The 19,886-nt window shown below is 46.0% G+C and overlaps 1 protein-coding gene across 1 annotated transcript in view; it reads left to right on the forward strand.

The window, feature by feature from the left end:
* The window catches only part of Vipr2 (vasoactive intestinal peptide receptor 2), an 80,403-nt gene extending 62,860 nt beyond the window's left edge, over window positions 1-17,543 (forward strand). The window contains exons 6-13 of the mRNA XM_041638971.1: window positions 3,461-3,602; window positions 10,115-10,265; window positions 10,872-10,932; window positions 12,149-12,218; window positions 12,588-12,679; window positions 15,553-15,682; window positions 15,749-15,790; window positions 16,651-17,543. Coding sequence (XP_041494905.1) covers window positions 3,461-3,602; window positions 10,115-10,265; window positions 10,872-10,932; window positions 12,149-12,218; window positions 12,588-12,679; window positions 15,553-15,682; window positions 15,749-15,790; window positions 16,651-16,824 — 862 coding nt within the window. The 3' untranslated portion in view covers window positions 16,825-17,543. The remainder of the gene's footprint in view (window positions 1-3,460; window positions 3,603-10,114; window positions 10,266-10,871; window positions 10,933-12,148; window positions 12,219-12,587; window positions 12,680-15,552; window positions 15,683-15,748; window positions 15,791-16,650) is intronic.
* Window positions 17,544-19,886: the final 2,343 nt, after the last annotated feature.

A 19,886-nucleotide genomic window follows, 5' to 3' on the forward strand; every position in this document is an offset into this window, starting at 1 on the left:
ATGTATACACTGCTCTGTCTACATGTATCCCTGCAGGCCAGAAAAGGGCACCAGATCTTGCTGGACTTGAACTCAAAACCTCTGAAGAGCAGTCAGTGCTCTTAACCTCTGAACCATCTCCCCAGCCCTCCTCATGTACTTTTTAACTCTATCTTCTCTAGTCCCATGTGTGCCTAGTCTCTAATTCAATTGTTTGGTTTCTTATTACATTTTAAGAATTTTTATATGTCTTTGGGGCTTTCTTTGTTTTTCTTCATCTATTCTGCTTTTGATAACTTTTTCTGTGAAGACATGAACAAATTCTAGTTATCACATATAAGGACTGACCAAAGTACCGATTTCACCCAAGTCTAAATCAGTGGACCAGTGAGCATGGACAACAGGTTGCTCCAGAAACACAGGCGACTCAGAAGCATCAGTGGAAAGCCCACTCAAGCCCACATGATAGTTCATAAAAGCTGCATCCCTGGAGTTCCTGTTCTTAACTTGCCAACTACTAAACAGATTAGAGTGTCTCCTGTACACAGAAGTTGTTACAGTTTGAGGGCTGTCCTTGTGAATGTTATAAGTTTCAGGAACTTTCTAAGACTTGTGAGGTGTTTATTTTTGAGCCTGGCAAGTTTTGTTTACTTGCATAGTTTTAAAGAGGTTCCTCCAAGATGAAATTATTACTTTTTGAGCAAATTGCTACACAACAGCTTCTAGGACTGGGTGCTTTTCTTTGATCTTTAAATTTACTGACTTTCCCTCCCTTGCCTGCCTAGAGTTCCCTGGGCCATCTCTAGGGACTTTCTAATGCCAGTTGTGCGTATCAAATCCAAAATTTTTATTTAGTTACTTCTTTAAATTTCATCTCTTTATGGAAATTCTGTATTTGTTGAAGGATTGCTCTCTTTATTTCATTCTGTTCTTTGAAAATATTCAAGCATTTGGCTTTAAGCTTCTGTCTAGTGGGGCTACTTCGTGTGATTTTTTTTAAAGGAAAGGTTTTATTTATATCATTTTTCCTAGTAGCAATCCAGCTTTCTTGCTTCTTTTAATACTTTATAATCCTTCTGTTGAAATTGGACATTTATAATAAAATGATGTGATAACTCTGGAAATCAAATTTTGTATTTTATTTTTGTTGTTCTTTGTTAGGAGTTGAAGGTGTTTCTATATTATTTATTTTATTTTATCAGTTTTTGTGGTACTTGAGATTGAACTCAAAGCCTTTCAAATGCCAAACAAGCAGTATACCACAGAGATATAACTCAACCCTTGCATTTACTTTTTATTTTGAGACAGAGTCTCCATGCAGTGCTTAGATTGTCCTTAAAGTCCTTCTTGGTCCCAGGCAAGTCTTTAATTTGCAACTTTCATGTCTCATGCCTCTGAGTAGCTGGTACTATAGCTCTATGCTGCCAGGCTCAGCTTGTAATTATTTAGTGATTTTTCTAAACTTTTCTATTTTGTAGAGTTTGTGCTGGCCCTTTTGGTCTCTGAAGCCTAAGCACCATTATCTATCAGTCAATTACTTAGTGATAGAGGTGTTATCAGACATCCACAGTAGAAGGGAGAAAATAGGAAGAAAAGAAGATGTATTTCCCATCTGGGGAGTCTGGCTGTGTTGGAAACACTCCTTTAATACTTGACCAGGCTGTTTACAATGCTGCCTTAATTTCACTTTTTGCTTATGCTAAATCTAAAGATCACCTGAGGTGAAAGCTTTTTGGGAACATATGACCTGTCTGGAGCATGCATGCTGGATTATAAAGTCCTCTGTATATATGACAGGTTTTCAAAATCCTAGTTTTCCAAAGGACCTCACTCCCTGGCCTCTCTTCTTAGGCTCCAGAATGTCTGTCATTTGCCTCAACTGTCAATGTTGGCCTTAGGCCAACAATGTTTGGCTTTCATGATAGCTGCTTCTCTGTCTGAATGGGTTCTGGAAGGCTGCACCAGTTGTTCAATGAACTTAGAAGTAAAAAGAGAAAGAAAGAAAGAAAAACCAGTATCTTCTATTTGTAGTGATTAATGAGACCACACAAAGACCACCAGTTACCGTCTCCAGGAAAGCACCAAACTGAGCATGTGCCGTAGGACAAGGCAAGGCTGGCCTCCAGTGTGCTTACCTGGGGTGGGAGATCACATAGCTGTCAACTCTTGAGTATTTTCCATAGTTACAACAGGACTAATTTGAGTAGTTTTGCCAGATTTTCAGGGTTTCCTGGAAGGGTTGGACAGAAGCCCCCAGTTCACTGTTTTCACTGGCCTCCTTTGTTGGAATTTTAATTCTGATTTCAGGTGACTAACTTTTGGAAAGTTCTTGTTAAATTCAACAAATTTTTTTAAAGTCTATGTACCTTTTTAATTCAACATTTTAATCCAATGAAAGTTTCTTCATCTTTCTCTACCACACAGAAAACAGCATCTGCTGTTCATGAAATTTGTGACATAGCCTTGTCCAGTTTTGTTCCATTTGTACATAGAAAAGAAAAACCTCCAACAGAATTAATGTATTAACCTCTGCTACAGCAGTGTCTCCCTTGTGTGTAATACTAGAGGGCCCATACAGCTAACACTCCATGGTGCACACACACCAGTAGATACATATATGACGCATCTGTTAAAGTGAAGGCCAGCTCTGCCATGACCAGGACACAGTGTGCAAAGAAAAGGCAGGCCATGATACTTTTGTTTTTAACTCTAGATTAATTAAATTACACAAAACTTGGAATCAGCCCCCATTGGCCATATTTCAGTCTCATTTGTTCTGGTAGTTTTGGCTGATCGGTCAGAGCATGCCAGGGACATGAGAGAGATAAATGGTAGGTCAACGCCTGTGTGACCAGAAATAGGGGTCAATGAGAAAGCATCCGCCTGTGCTCTCAGCCAACAGCAAGCTTCTGTCAAAGGACAGTCAAGAATGGGATGAGTTGTTGTGTAACCAGGAGACGAATTGCAGATCCTAACCCAAGACGGAACCCTGTGCGCGGGGCAAACCATCCTTTGTGTCAATATAAAGAGGAGAAAGTCAATTTTTACAGAAGGCAGTTTCCTACTTAACACATCAGAGTTGAAGCCTTGAAAGCCAAGTATCATCTGAGGAATAGTTGGAGTCATGGCTGCAGCTCTGCCTCAAAGTAGGAACATCAGACAGAAAGACCACAAGGTACACCAGAAGAGGAGCGATAATGAGACAGCCACACTTAGCTATCCAGCCTGTGTTCCCGAACCATAGGGGGTCAGAGTACACTTGGCTGCAGGCTCAAGGCAGCTCCTGTGAAACTTTTGAACTCCAACCTAAGGAAGTAATCTGAACGAAAAGGAGAGTTCATGAGCAAAAATAACTTACCATGATGCAAAACTGGAAACAAAAAGTATACTGTGATCACTGCAGTTAAACAAATTGTATGAAACTTCATGAACAGACACTAGATGACAATTAAACATGAGTGTCTGTCTTCTCCCTCTTCAGGAAGCTGCACTGCACCAGGAACTACATCCACCTGAATCTGTTCCTCTCCTTCATGCTGAGAGCCATCTCAGTGCTGGTCAAGGACAGTGTGCTCTATTCCAGCTCAGGTACACTGCGCTGCCACGACCAGGCAGCCTCCTGGGTAAGACTTTTCTAAGGGCAAGAGCCGTGTGCACAGGGCAGACCCTAGTGCCTGACAAGCCATGTGCACAGGGCAGACCCTAGTGCCTGACAAGCACTTTCCTCTCTAAGGGACAGCAGTGGCCTAGCCCTTTTCCAGCCTGAGCAAGGCAGAAAGGAATGGCTTCAGTCCTGTGTCTGCAACCAAGACCAGGAAGGCCCACAAGAATTCTGGGTGGTATCTAGCCACTGTGGGGGCTGGGGAACTGAAGGGCAGCAGGCCCTGGTGACCATTACTGAGATGAGTGCAGCAACAGATGACAAGCCCTTTTGTAGATGAGGTACACTTGTCCAAATTACCCAGATGCTAAGGGATCAAAAATATTACTTATTTTCTGGAGAAATCAACCCATGTGGTAGAAACGCTGGACAGTGCCAGGGGAAACGTACGTAATCTACATCTTTCATACAAGAACAGACCATGCTGATGATGGCGTCTGCAGTATGGCAGGGGCTCTCTCCCATGCCAGGCCATTCTGTCTTGGCTTTGCTTGTGGGGTAAGTCATGGTAATTTGCTACCTATTCAACTGGACAGGTATTTGAGAGCTTCCTGCAATCAAGTATTCCCAGGCATGTAAGGCTCCACGTTTGGAAATCTGGTGTGTTATTCCTAATTCGTGACCTCAGTAACTTAAAGAGACAGGACACTCAACTGCTTCCCACTGCTGCCTGCGAGTAGACACATCAGATAACACCCTTTGATCCTGAACAGATGTTAATTAGTTTACTTTTGACACAGCAAAGTGCCTTGTAGTTGTATAGCCATTACCATCTTCCTGAAGTGTGTTCTTCAGGCTCATGATACAGAGTGGGCTGTAAAAAAGAATATGTTATAATAGCAAACCAAAAACAGGATGCACCACATGGCAAAGTCTGCCCCCAGGCATACCTTGCTGTCTCTGAAACTTTTGTCCTGAGGTGAGGGTGTTGATACCTGTGTTCCAGTGGTAAACACCAAGATGTTGCGAATCCCCTCACTGCAATGCTCAGAGCTGCTCTGGGCAGCTTTCATTCCTTAGCCCCTTTCTGAATGGAGATTAAGGGGAAGTGGATGGGAAAGGAGGTAGATGGGAGGTGTGGGGAGGGGACAGGAGAAGAGGAGGGAGGGGAAACTGTGAACAGTATGTAAAATAAGTGAAAAGTGTTAATTGAATAAAACTTTTTTAAAAAAGAAATTGATCCCCAGAGATAACCCAATACCTACTCTTCTGAAGCACCTATGCTCAACTCTGCCTTGATGCTGAGACCCCAAAAGCCTGAACTCTCCTTGTGGAGGGGCAGAGAAAAGGTGGCAGGCACCCCTGAAGTGGGAAAGGGTAAAGCAGTGGCACCACCCTGCTCTGCCCTCTCCACCTCCCGTGGCAGTGTTGAGTTTCTTCTAGCGCTAGCCTGTTTCCCTGTCCTGTTTGTAAGTGCTTGATGAACCAGGATTTACCTGCATCACAAAAGATGAGCCCAGCCAGGGTTGAGGAAATCTTGCAGTTTCCCCAAAGTACTGAGGAGTCAGCCTGAATGCCTGCTACTCACCCAAGCCCTGACACTAGCATCCTCAGGCCAGTGCCAAGGGCTGAATGAAAGTTGAAGATGGGGACAGGTCCTCCAGTCTGTTTCCTGAGCTATTCTCCAGGGAGTAGAGTATCCAGCTGTGCCCAATACCCCATGGCCCTGGGAATCCTACCAAGAGGAGACAGACAGGAGGGACAAAGAAGGAAGGCAAAGCACAGCATGGAGGGAAGAACGGAGGGAAAAGACAGGGCTGTCTAAAGAATGATAAAGTACTGAACATGTTAGCAAAATAGAGTCAGATTGCAGAATGAGCAATAGGAAACAATTTTCTTTCCAGTTTCATTTTTTTTTCCATTTTATTCCTGGCTGTATTTCGCTAAATCAACATTATTCTCCAAAGCAACCCACCAGGAATGCTCCCCACGATGTGACAAATTGCTTTTTCCAGGCAGCAGAACGAGTCCATGCATGAAGAGACCTCTTCCTGGCCAGGGGAGGCTGGCAGAACAGCTAGCTCTTCCATGTGGTTGAAGGCTGCACAGGCTCCTCCACTTCTGGGCAGTTTGCATGCAGCTAAACAGTTTATCATGAGAGCAGAGCAGGTTTCTTTTGGGGTTTGCAGATCCTAAGAAGCCTAAGCTCAGCCCGAGTCCTGCCTGCCTGGATGAGGGGAGTGGATAAGCCACAGCTGTAAACACTAGAGCAAGACCCAGACAGCCACCTGGACAGACAGGTTCTGTGGCGATGAAGAGAGAGCAGCTGTAAACACTACAGCAAGACCCAGACAGCCACCTGGACAGACAGGTTCTGTGGCAATGAGGAGAGAGCAGAGCAGTGGCCCAGGCTGGAATCCTGGCTGGGATACTCACCCCACATAGCTGGCATCAGAAGACCCAGAAGGCAGGAAATGAGAACAGTGAGTGATATTACCCACATACATGTCGAGCAAATGCAAAACCTATGCCTGAACATATTTACAAAAATGTGTGAAGATATAGACATGTACAAGATGTTGTCCAAACACATGTGTACATGCATCACAAGTCTATTTTGTGCACTTATACACATGCACCCCAGACACATGAATATGCACATGTCTATGTACACAAACAGAGGCTCCCAGACAGAGCTTTGATCTCTCAAGAGCCCGCTATTGATTTGCCTGGCACTTTTAATTCTTCCCTGCTATCCTTGCACTGACCTAGCAGGGCAGCAGCAGACCCCCATGCACTCCAGTGTTATGTGGTTCAGTGGCTAGTGTTGTGGAAGGTAAAGTCAGAAGAAGACCCATGTCACTCAGGCCTGTGGTCCTCACAGATCACATTTGTTAGCAATGAGCAAAGGGAAGGAGGTAAGAACATGGTTTAATAAGAACATGGAATGGTCACAAGCACACTTCTGTGCCTTCTCTTATATAGATGCCCTCAAGTCAGCTGTGCCCTGTTCTCTGCCATCTAGATCATGTTATAGCTATCATATGGTACAGCATAATTCATCTGACTGGCTCCCCAGCACAGACACGATCTTGGTTTTGCATGTGTCTGTTGTCTCTCCAGGCATACTCTTCCACACACCAATGTGTTCGTCTTTCTCTGAGGTACAACTCACAGGTGAAGTGGAGCAGGCAGCTCAGAGAATCTCAGCAGCCTGGACAATCATGATAACCCAGACACTTGCTTACTGTTCTGGAAGCCAAAATCCAGAACCAAAGCACTACCCATTGGCATCTCATAAGGGTCATAGATAGGGAACTGTCTTCTAAATCACATCCTCATTACCAAGCAAAACACCTCCTCATACCATTATCTGGGGGCTAGTACCTTACTGTCTTAGTAAGGTACCTATTGCTGTGAAGAGACACCATGACCACAGCAACTCATATAAAGAAAATATTTAATCGAGGTGGCAGCTTACAGTCCATTATCATCATGGTAGGAAGCATGGTGGCTGGGAGTGTGGTGGCATGCAGGCAGACATGGGCCTGGCTACAGCTTGTAGGTAGAAGCTGCTCATTTGTTCCTGGTCACCTAGACCTGAAATAACCACACAGACACTATATTATTTGCAATACTGCTTGGCCAATAGCTTAAGTATATACTAGCTAGCTCTTATATCTTAAATTAACCCATTTCTATTCATCTGTGTATTGCCACACGGTTGTGGTCTACCAGTAAAGTTCTATCTGGCATCTATCTCCTGCATATGTCTCCTGCAGCAGCTCCATGACTTCTCACTGACTCCACCTTCTTTCTCCCAGCATTCAGTTTAATTTTCCCACCTACCTCTACTCTGCCCTATCACAGGCCAAAGTAGCTTCTTTGTTCATTAATCAATAAAAGAACTTCCCACATCAACATCTTAATCAGAAGAGAACAGAAAGTGAACTATGACATTGGGAATAGCTTGAGCATAGGAGACCTCAAAGCCCACCCCCACAGTAATATATCCAAAAAGGTCATACCTCCTCCAACCAAACCACACACTCCCTTTGGGAGCCATTTTTTTCAAACCACCAACTTACAAATTACAAAGGCAGATTCATTTCAAATTGTAAGCAAATTAATTGATTGGTTTTGAAAATGCACCAGGAGAGCTATGGCATGATGTTCTCTCCTTGGTGCCCAGTATTTCTTTCAAAGACACTGCCAGGAGCAGCCTTCCTGGGATTCTCTCAGACAGCCCCTACCACCAAAAATGGTGTTATCTTTCCTTGACAAGTTTGCCTATTATCGTTGTTTACTGAAATGGGCCTTTTATGTTTCTGTTGCAAATGCATTTTCGGAGCCACCATTTGTCAATTGCATTTTAGTGATATTTTGCTTCCTAGAAGTTTTCAGTATTTTTGTAAGCTATAAGTTCAAAATTGTCTTCTAGCCTTTTAGCATTATGTTTATGTTTGGGTTTCAGGCTTTCTATTCTGATTTAGAAATATTTATTTTCAATTTTGTTCATTTATGTCTTTAATACACTTGTAATTTACTTATTTTGTGTTTTAAAGTAGGGTAGGCTTTATCAAATGTCAAAAAGCAAGATATATTTAAAATGTCATCACCTACCAGATTCTCGATGATTTTCAATTTGTTTCACCCACTATCCCAATGAATCATAACAAGATATAAAACTGTGGATCTTTGTTTTTCATTTTCATGGCTGGGTGGTTATGACATTTGTGCTCAGGATCCCACAATAGGAGCAGAACCTGCTGGAATCTCACTGATGGTGAAGATGAACAGTAAGAAATCTCTGGTTACTCCTAGAAATGGAAGTTTTTCTGTACCTTACTTCCATTTGGAGAAAAAGGGGGCAGCAAACAGAAGACTATTGTAGGACAGGCTGGGGCATGGGTAAGGTTCAGCGTGTTGAGGTCAAGCCCCTCATGGCCATGGAGACATGGCCATCTGGTAAGGCTTCCATATTTCCTGTAAGTGCATCCACCCTGTGTATGGTGTAAATACATAATCAGTATATTTCAGCCTTTGCACTCCCTTCATATAAACAGGGATTTCAATTTCATAAGCAAGTAGAAAATTGCTGCTTTTATAAGAAAAAGAATATCACTTTCAACTCCATTCTCATCTATGTATCTAGAAAGATGTATATCTATAGATAAGCACAAGTAGAAATGCATGTGTTTGAGAGGCTTGTATTATGGATAGGTATATGCAGGCTGGATGTATTTTATGTATAGAATGGGTATGTATTCAAATGCATGTGAAATGTACTCATATATGTGATATATTGTGCTCACTCATATGGGTGAGCACAAATTAGCATCTGTGTGTGGGTGGGTATGGCTACATCACACACACATATATGTGAAAAGATTGTAAAAGAATTAATTAGAGTTGGAAATAGAGTAAAACAAGAGAAATATAGAAAATGAACGATTTTTCCTAGGAGTTTTAAAATGGTCTTCACTGGAGTAAGAGATGACATATTAAATTAAAGGTTGTCAATTTTTTTAAGTCTAGGAACCTAGCTATGGCCCACAGTTTCTCTCCCCAAACTTCTGTTATCTATTAAGAAAATGACCACAGTCTGTCAACCTTTTCCAGTGTTGATACTTTGTTCAGATGTGGAGGTTGGGCCAGGAAGCTGCAGATTCACTGGCCAGAGGCGACCCTTTCCCCAGCATCCAGCCACTGACAGCCTCCCGGTGTCCTGGCCCTTCCCCGTACACACCTCAAGTGTGCATAGCATTCTTCTCGCTAGCTTTATGTCAACTTGGCACAAGCTAGAGTCGCTTGGCAAGTGGAATACCTGGCCTGTGGTCATTTTCTTGATTAATGATTGATGTGTACTGGTCCAGCTCCATGAGGAGCAAGCCAGTAAGCAGCACTCTTCCTGGCTTCTGCCTGAATTCCTGCCTCCAGGTTCCTGACTTGAGCTCCTGCCCTGACTTCTCTCAGGGATGAAATATGACTTGAGAGTTGTAAGACAAAATAAACCCCTTTCCTCCTTGAACCGCTTTTGGTCACGGTGTTTTATCACAGCAATAGAAACCCTAAGACAAACATTCCACTCATCACTTCATCCAGCAAGTGCTCTCCTCCACTGCATGTCGTAGAGATGGTTAGCCTCTTGAATGGGCAGTGAAGGAAGAACTGAGGTAAAGGCATGTCCGAGGGACCAGCAGTAACAACACAGCAGGAAGGAGGACCAAGTAGGAGGAGGTATGTCTGAGCCTGGTATCTAGGAAGGTGGCCAGCGACTGGCTCGCAGGAACTCACTGCCTCTACTTCCTCAGAGAGTTAGAGGCTCCCAGCAGATGGTCCCTGGCATTGTATATATAACAGCCTCTGCCTCAGTATAACACATTTTTTGCCTCTGCCAGGACAAGAAATTAACAACATCCCTTCAAGTCAGCCCTGTGGCTTTGCTTTACAACTTATCCAAACAGAGAGTAGCCCTGCCTACCATAACTATTTTTACCGACTGGCACATTCTCTCGCTGTCTCTGGTTCCAGGTCGGCTGCAAACTCAGCCTGGTGTTCTTCCAGTACTGTATCATGGCTAACTTCTACTGGCTTCTGGTGGAGGGGCTCTACCTGCACACCCTCCTGGTGGCCATCCTTCCTCCCAGCAGGTGCTTCCTGGCCTACCTTCTGATTGGATGGGGTAAGGGTTTCATACTCCCCATCCTGATTCCCATCTCATTTGGTTAACATCTGCAGGCTTCTGCTCAGACTTCCAGGGGGTATACTAAGTGGTTGCCTTGGAGACACTGAGGGGGTCCACTGAATTGCTTTAGCATTCTACCTCCATTCACACCCCCTTTTTAACTGAAACTGAGCTCCTGTTCCTATCTCTTTTCCCAGTCAGCTCACATCGACAATGAGATCAGAGAAGAGCAGGCTGATAACACATCTACCTGCTGGCGGGAGCCCAGCTCTTCCCAGAGCAGGGAAGAGATGGAAGCCTGTGTGGCTTGGGGGCGTCATGGGACCTGTGAGCATGTCTCCCTCTTACATGCCCTCTGTCTTCAGTAGACAGGTTTCAGACCTGTTCAAATCCTCAACTTTCAGGCATAGTTATCTTTGCTGCCTAATAAGGTGTAAGAATAAACCTTCGCATATTGACAAAGGCATTAAGCAAGCGCTTCCATATGGTCCTTGGGTTGCAGATTCTTTTTTGGAGTTCTGACTCTTAAGCAGAGTACCAGATTTGTGGGGGTGCTGCTCCTCATTAACAAGACTGAGCTGATCTGATGGGGTCTCTCCACAGGCATCCCCAGTGTGTGTATAGGCGCATGGACAGCAACCCGCCTCTCGTTAGAAGACACAGGGTGAGTGCTGTGTGCTGTGAAACAAGGCCTCCCAATGCCGGTTGACTATCTGGAAACTAAATAAACACATACAATTAGACCTAGGAAACACTTTGAGCCAGTCAAGGCATTTCTAGGCAGCAGTTAGAGCTCTGTGAATAGAAAACAGGCGTGTGGGTGGTCACTACACGTTTCGGTATTTGGAAGATGATCCACATGATCAAGCCAGGATCAAGGTGAGGATCAAGCCAGGCCTGTAGTTCAGCTGAAATTGGGATAAACCAGGCAGAATGAGTGATATTGTGTCAAGCAGGTAGAAGAAGGTTTTCTGGAAAAACAACAATGAAAAACATTGAGATCAGGCTGCGTAGCTGCCTGCATGGCCTCTGTGAGCGGCTCCTCCTTTGAGAACTTCTGAGTCCAGTGACACATGCATTCCTAGCCTAAATGTATACCACAAAAGACCCCGAGGTATCAATTGTCCACTGAAGGACATACATACCACACTCTATGAGTAGATGGTCTAAACCAATCCATTTCTTTAGCCTGTGACTTTCCCCCACCTCAGAGATGTTTCCGCAGTTGTGTTAGCTGGCCCAGTCACCCTTGGGCAAGCAGGAATGACAACACAGGCAGTGTTAGCTGCGGGCTCCATGTCTTGTGGGTTCCTGTAGGACGAGCCAGTTCAGCTGCCCATAACACATTGCCAGTCTGGGGCCCATGGTTGTGGAAGTCTGCCCTTGCTGGAACAGCTAGCATCCACTGTGGGCTGTAGATACCAAAGCAGGAAGCCTGACATAGCCATGCTTCTGCTGTAGATAACCTTAGTGGAAATCAGGCCCGCTTCAGCCACGTTCAAGGCATATTTTTTTTTAATTTTTCCTTTAAACACAGATACAAACAACTGGGGAGAAATACATTTTCAGAACAGAGAAAAGCCTCATGACATCAGGTGAAGTGAGCGTCCGTGCCTTGGGTTAAAATCACAGCTTTGAGACATGGCAACCCTGGAGCTACATGTCGGCCCACCTCCCCATTAGCAGGCTGTCAGGTTGGCTCACTGGGGAAAGCTGCTTCACTTTACACGCACAACAGTTAAATCTAGTTGGAGGTGACTGAAATGAAAGGGGGAAGGTTGGCTCTGCAAGCCCCATGTGAGAGGTCAGTCCTCAGCTGGCCGGCTCTCCCTGGTTTGTAGGTCGATTCACTGTGACACCAGTTTCTTTCTCTCTAACAGCTGTTGGGACACAAACGACCAGAGCATCCCCTGGTGGGTCATTCGGATGCCCATCCTAATTTCTATTGTAGTAAGTAGCTTCCCACGGAGAAGCTCTGCCCTGATCTTCTGCTACGCACCCACACTGTGCAGAGAGTGCAACCGCCATACTTCACTGGGTCCCATCACTTCCAGAGCAATGCCCAGGGAAGGGTGGGCTCTGAGGAGAGACGAGCAGAATCTAGGCCTGCAGGAGGTTATAACAGTCTGTCGTGCATCTCAGATAACCACAGTTTTATGCAGTAGTGCCCTCAATGCCTACATGAGGTCTTCTTTGGTGCAGTGGGCAGGCATAGTGCCTGGGGTCGATAGTCACCAAATCCTGTATGGGGATGTGGGTGGTAAGGGATAAGATTGAAGTCACCCACAGATCAAGTCGTCCTTTGTGGTCTCTGTGCAGGTCAATTTTGCCCTCTTCATCAGTATTATAAGGATCTTACTTCAGAAGCTAACCTCCCCAGATGTCGGTGGCAATGATCAATCACAGTACAAGTGAGTATCCACTGGTACAGCGTGAAAAATATACATCAAAGCATGTAGCGAACAGAAGGTCTAAGGCACAGCTCGCACCGACACCAACGTCTGCCATCCCTGCACTCAGAGGAACCAAGATGCCATGCTGATGTGATGATGGTGCTAATAATGAAAATGGGAATCTTCTCCCGTGTTTGACAGCATGCTAGAGCTTTGTAATGAAGTGTTCCTTACATGTGTGTCCTCCAATATCACAGCTTGTCATTCCCTTTGACCACACATTATTATTCATATAATCTGCCTTCCCTCCCAGACCCTGGGGCTGAGTCACACAGCCATTGCTGGCACCTTGTGCCTGGCCCTGCCTTAGCAATTATATTAAAAGTTATGTCTCATGTGAAGGACACAGGGCAGAGGTCAGGAATGTCTTCAGCTTATTTATGATTATTCAAGGAATCCATAAATTACCTGTCATTCACAAAGAAAATACAGACTCCAACTCAAATGTGACGAGGAACATAATGAGCTCAGTGCTGGTGTATCTGGTGCAGCTCGGGAGTCCAGGCTCAGATGCAGCTGAACTGGCTAAGAGTTACATATCCCTGGCCAAGTCACCCGCTCCCGGGCAGTTGGAACTTACCGCCTGCATCCAGGTTTCTTCCGACCCAAAAAATAAATAAATAAAAATTTAAAAAAGCAGCATCCATGTGGGTGCTGAGCCACAGTGTGGACCTTCCCTATGTTCTCTCTCCTCCCCTGAAAATGGAATGGGGCCTGTTGTTAGGTTTGAGAGACAATTAAATTAATCCTTGAAAGACATTCAGTGCCTAGCACAGAAGAATCAAGAAAGGATTAGGTGGGCATTTCAGATTCAGTTGTGCCATGCTGTGCACAAAATACAAGGAATGAGTTTCTATTTGTGGAAGAAATGGTCTACACATAACAAGGTGCAGGCTGTCCACATGGTGCCTCATGCTGGTCCTCATGCATCCCCCTGCAGCCTTGAAAAGTAGGGTGGGCATTCTTAGCCGCCCTTCAATTGAATTTGGTCTTTCAGCAAATCTTGTTTAGTGTCTGTGCTGACCTTTTCTCTGGGTTTCTGGGGAGTGTTTGTTAAGAAGGTCTTGAGATGGATGCTTTTATTTTGGAAACAGAATTATATGGGGTAATGAAGTCTGTGCTTTCCAGGGTGATGAGAAGGGCTGCAGAGGGTTGTGCTTCACCCCTTGGGTTGTAGCAAAGAAGGACTAAAGGCCTTTCTCTCTCACAGCACTTCCCTAGGGACAGAGGAGTAGATAGGCCATGCAAATGTCAGGACCTAGCAGCTTCCTGATAACCTCAGCTAAAGGAATAGTGCTCAGGAGCCTAGTGAGCCTCCACGCTGATGCTGAAGGACTTGGGCACGGATCCTTGAGCGTGCACATTCGCAAGGCAGTGATGTCTGTGGTAGAGACACCTACCACTTGCATCCGTGACCCTCACAGAAAGAACCAGACTTCTGCAGGTTATAAAATAGGGGACACACTTCTAGAGCTTGCACACCCTGTGTCTTAGTTAGGGTTACTATTGCTAAGATGAAAGAGCATGACCAAAAAGCAAGTTGGGTAGGAGCTTCTTCTATTTACACTTCCAAATTACACTTCATTTCATCACTGAAAGAAGTCAGAACATGAACTCGAACAGGGCAGGATTCTGGAGGCAAGAGCTGATGCAGAAGCCATGGAGAGGTGCTGCTTCCTGGCTTGTTCTCAGGGATTGTCCAGACTGCTTTCTTCTAGAACCCAGAACTAGGAACCTGGGAGTGGTCCCATCCACAATGAGCTGGGCCCTCTTCCACCGATCACTAACTAAGAAAATCCTGTACAGCTGGATCTTATGGAGGCATTTTCTCAATTGAGGCTTCATTCTCTCAGATAACCCTAGCTTGTGTCAAGTTGGTCTAAGATTAATCTGAATACCCTGTTCCGTGTGAACTTGAAGAAGATACCTTTAAAATAAGTTAGAGAAAATTTCTTTTCCCCCTGTGTTTGGAAGTGGTGAGAGGAGCAAGAGGGACAGGGAGCAGGAGGAGTCTCCTGTGTCCCCTAGCTGAATCAGGAGGAGATGGACTGTGTGCTTGGTGAGCCTCGCAAGCAGGAGAGGTCTCCCGCATAGCTGCACACTCCCTCCTGAGCACTTGGAGGCACCTGGGGATGTTAAGCTAGACACCTGGTCCCTAGTATGGGGCTAGTGGGACACAATGAGAACAGCAAGCCTCCCGTGTCATAGGCACAGAGCAGTGCTTCTCAAAGTCACTAGGAACTGGGCAGAAAGCAGATTTTTAGGCTGTTCCCCTGCTGTTCCCTGTTCCAGAATGCTGATGAGGCCTGAGTTATGATAAGACCTCCACATGGTTCCAGTGCAGAAGTCTGGGAAACTTGGGCTGAGATAATTCAGCTGCTAGGAAAAATCTGATCCATTTTGTATGGTCCTATATCAATAAAGGAGGACCCCTGTGTGTTGGAGGGATGACTCTTGAGTGCCCCTCCCAATGCTAAGAATGGAATCCAGGGTTCTGCTCATAGTAGGCTTTGTCACTGAACAATAAATAGCCCAGCTCTACCAGAATTTACCTGTTCAAGACTACTGTGGCCCATCCGTGACAAAGGACAATAAGTCCCCTGAAAGCTGAGAGACACGCAACATACCCTATAAGAACCTTTTCTTCATTAGTAAATTTACATAATGACATTTGCAAATTCTACCCAAATGGGCAAAGAGGAGGGTTCACTGGGTACAAGAAGAGTTACGCATCTGAGTGTTCCCCCGACCACGTCAGCCTCTGACAGTTCCCATGGTCCAGAGTGGAAGAAGTGAGAATCACAAAGCATCATGCTCTTCTCCTTCTACAGGAGGCTTGCCAAGTCCACCCTGCTGCTAATCCCACTCTTCGGTGTCCACTACATGGTGTTTGCTGCCTTCCCCATTGGCATCTCTTCCACGTACCAGATCCTGTTTGAGCTCTGTGTTGGTTCCTTTCAGGTAAGTGTGGGAAGCGCTGAGGGCACTGAAAACTGCAGGCATCTCTGACACTCTGTCTCTTTGCAGGGCCTGGTGGTAGCAGTGCTATACTGCTTCCTGAACAGTGAGGTAAGTCCTTCGTCAATTGGGGTCAGGAGTTAGCCCCATCGCTTACCTCTGCCCAGCTCTGCCCCCACACAACCAAAGCCAAACTTGCTGTCCCCAAAGCCCCACTTAGGAAGGATTTCACCCCTTCCAGAAAAATTTAGCCTCTGTCCTCCACCAATGTCCCCTTTATGGTCAGCATCTTATTCTTCAACACACAACTGAGTCCAAGAAATTATGGTGTTGGTGGGAAGGGCTGGGTCTCATTGAGAGATGAGACAAAAGTCAGAGCCTGGTTCTCCTTATGTAACCATTCCCTTCCATTCACCCTTCAGTTCCCAGAATCTACCTACCCTAGGTACTGCTAACTTTCCCTGTGTGACCCTCACCTGATGACCAGCTGCTTCTTCTAGTCACTAAGGAAGGCTTTTACGAAGCCAACATCCATGTCCCCTTCCAATACACTTTCTTCACTTGGAGTCCTTAGAGGGGAAAGATGTTGATGAAGGTACTATAGGAGCCATGGGTTTGTGCTGAAGCAAGACATAACCCCATACTACATCAGAATCCCCAATACCCATAAGGCTATACCCTTTTCTGTGCACCCCTGTCCTTCCAACCCCGTACTGCATCAGCATATCCTCCTGGAGTCTGCCACTCATACTTAACAAACCTGGGCCCATCTCCTACAGTCTCTGCTCTTCCTGCATCTCCTCACTTACCCAACACCTTTCTAAGGAATGGGGGTGGGCCAGAGCACCCACCATGTGACTACAGAGAAGAGTTCTAAAGCCTGTCTAGTGGGTGAATCTATGTTGTCTATTTAGAGGATACATGAGTTCCTGCATTCCAAGCTGACCCTTCATTAACACCCTCCTCCCTAGGTCCAGTGTGAATTGAAAAGAAGGTGGCGAAGCCTGTGCCTGACCCAACCTGGAAGCAGGGACTACCGGCTGCATAGTTGGTCCATGTCCCGGAACGGCTCAGAAAGTGCCCTACAGATACACCGTGGCTCCCGCACCCAGTCCTTCCTGCAGACAGAGACCTCGGTCATTTAGCTGCGTCCCTCCGATGGAACTGACGATGCTGCTGGGTTTGACACATGTGTCTGATGACTTCCTCTGCTGCCCAGTGTCTGATGCCTTACTGGGTCAGCCCCAGTCCTTACTCTGACCCTCGTGTGTAACTCGACTGAAACACTAATTATTATCGTCAAACTCCAGCCTTTAAGCCATCCTCTTCATAATATGGCTTGGCCACATAGGCAGATCTACTTTCAAAGAAAGCCAAGTGGCCCTGAACATCAAAACTGGAGCCTGGTACCTCTGAAAAAGACAAGGAAGAAGTTTCTGGTTCCCTACTTGTCAGGGGAACCGGGTCCAGAACCAGCTGAGCATCACCATCCAGTGGCACCCAGTGCATGCCTGTGGATGTCTGTGAAATTTCTCCTCAATCCATGACAGACTGCAGAAATCAGTTGAGAGCAGCCTTCTCATCCTAGAAGTCCTAGAAGCTTCCTGGTCCCCATGGCCTTGAGTCCTGTCCTGTGGGATGGGCCTCTGCATCTGGACAGTCACACCCTTGCTACTCCCTGGACCACTTGGTAGTGACCAAAAGATAAGTCAGGGACCATATTTATGGTTCAGTGGCCAGCCAGGAGCTCACATCTTCCTGGTCACTTAGCATTTGCTGCTTCCCACAAGGGGTGAGCAGCTCTGGATTCCAGGCTCGCCCATCAGGATGAAGGCCCTGGTGACTCTCCATACGGTCCAGGGTGTTCTCTAGGCAACAGAAAACTGTTCTCTTTTTGAAGAAAATCATTATCTTAAAATTGTTTAAAAAGAGAATTGTTTTATCAAAATATAAGATGGCATCAAGTTCTCCTATCCAATATTTGCCAATAATAATCCTTATTTTTCCTGTTATTTGCAACTGTGGACAGGTAGACCTGGGGGGAGTCACATGACATGATGAAGAAGCAGCTGAAGAGTGAAGATGCCTGTCCCTGCGGTGCCCAGAGACCCTGGAAAGCTGCCTTGGCCCAGTGAAAGGGCTGTAGGTTCTGGACCTGGTGTTCTGGCACAGTCCATGTAACCCTGCCACACACACACACACATGCAACACACACAGTACACACGTACACAACATGCACATACACAACACACACCACAAACAAGAGCTGCAAAGTGTTTTTCCTGTGGTTTCTGTGGCATATAGACCCCAGCCAACATGAATGCCAATGCCCTCAACAACTGTGCCAGAGCCAGAGGTCTCAGGGTCTGGAAGCCACAAAAATAAGGACCCCACTTCCAGTTCTCTAGAAATAAAGCTGGTACATGGGGCTCTGGGACAGCAGAGAAGTGAGCATCTAGAGACTACCTGAGACCCAGTGGCCAGACTTCTGCCTTGGATGTCTGTCCCACAGGACTGCCCCTGGAGTTCTGGTTCCATCAACTCCTAGCAAGCCCCATCTTGACTGCAACTGTATTGGATGGATAGCTCAGATAATCTAGAAAACACCACTAACCTGCTACCGCCTGGGGCTGAGGAGCAGGTCATAGGGAGAAAATGGCCTAGGTCAGGTACCCCAAAAAGGCTGTTGGCAGTGGCAGTAGGTTGGTGCTATAAGCCGTGGTGTGAGCCTTGCCTCTCTTCATCCTGAGTTATCACTGCTCAATACAGCAGTTCTAAAGAAGCAAAGCTTTTTCATATCTGAAGGCATCCTATCAACAACCTGGTGTGGTCACCCTGCCATGACCCCAAAGAGACATGCGGGACCTGTGAACACAAGCAGTCACCATCCATGAAGCAGTTACTGATCACACATGGAGCATTCCGATGAGCAGGGACACTGTCACCACAGCCCAGCATTGCTGACAGCAGACAGAGCTGGGCCTAGGGCTGCTCCCTGGTGAAGAGATGGGCTGCTCACGAACTGGTCCCCACCGGAACTGACCAGTAGCAGAGGTGTGATAACCACATGGTCAGCATGTGATCTTCCGTGTTCTATGTGGAATATCTACAAACTGCACCACAGAGTGGAACTGAGCTGTGTATATACTGCAATAAACTTAACTTCATTCCATGTGAGAGCTTGCTTTGAGTGATGGTGAGGTCCTAGAACGCAGCTGTGTGTGCCACACCCCTTGAGCACCCTGACTCAGGACCATGCTGTCTATAATTCATGTAAGAAGGTGGGTCTGAGGTAGCCGAGATGTGTAAGTGGCAGCCATGAGGATGTGCCCAGCATATCTGGCTATTTCTACCCTGCAGCCTTAATCCCCTCCCTCAGCCCTACAGAACCTGAGCCTGGTCAACAGAGGACACTGAAGTGTGTGTGTGTGTGTGTGTGTGTGTGTGTGTGTGTGTGTGTGTGTGTTAGATGTATATAAAGTTGTTAAATGTGTGCTTAGTGTACTTAAAGTACATATATATGCAAGTGTGTATGCTTATTTGTAGGTGGGTGTTTGTGAATGGATGCACACATGTGTGCGTGTGGGTGTGCTCAGGTATATATATGTGCATATGTGTGCCTGTCTGTGGGTTCTTTTGTAGTCTGACTCTTAGCCACTAGGCAGATAAAACGTTTCTGTTCCATACTCACCACACTGCTGGTATGTAATCACGAACATAGAAGAGCAACTGGGGAATTTCCTTAGAAAAGGCAGCAGGAAGAGAGAAGAGGGCTCTGCAGGGCCCGCTAGGATCACAGCTGTCCTGTCTAATCAGGGATGCTTGGGATGAGGTGCTCAAAGCAGGGCAGCTCTGTGGATAGGCCCCCGGGAGTCAGTCCGCTGGGACAGCTGGGAACCACAGTGAGAACCTTCTCCATCTGTGAGAAGGCACAGGCTTTCCTTTCTCACCAAGCCAGACATTTCTAATCAGCTGCTTCAAATGATAGGAACTTCATAAGAGAGATAGGAAACTTCAGATTTGGGGGAGTTGTCACACAGAAAATGGAATGCCCTGAGACTGCCAACCCCAGAGGTAGCCATTGGGAACTGGATGCTGGCCCCAGGCCTTTTCATGTCAGAGATAATTCCGTCCCTCTTTTAACTCACGGAAATTAGGTCAAGCTGCATACAGGTTGTTAGCCAGCCTTGTTCAGGCAAGTGAGAGC

Source organism: Microtus oregoni, unplaced genomic scaffold (assembly GCF_018167655.1).
Source record: "Microtus oregoni isolate MIOR12 unplaced genomic scaffold, Mior012 000056F_ref0000123, whole genome shotgun sequence".
Lineage (NCBI taxonomy): Eukaryota > Metazoa > Chordata > Mammalia > Rodentia > Cricetidae > Microtus > Microtus oregoni.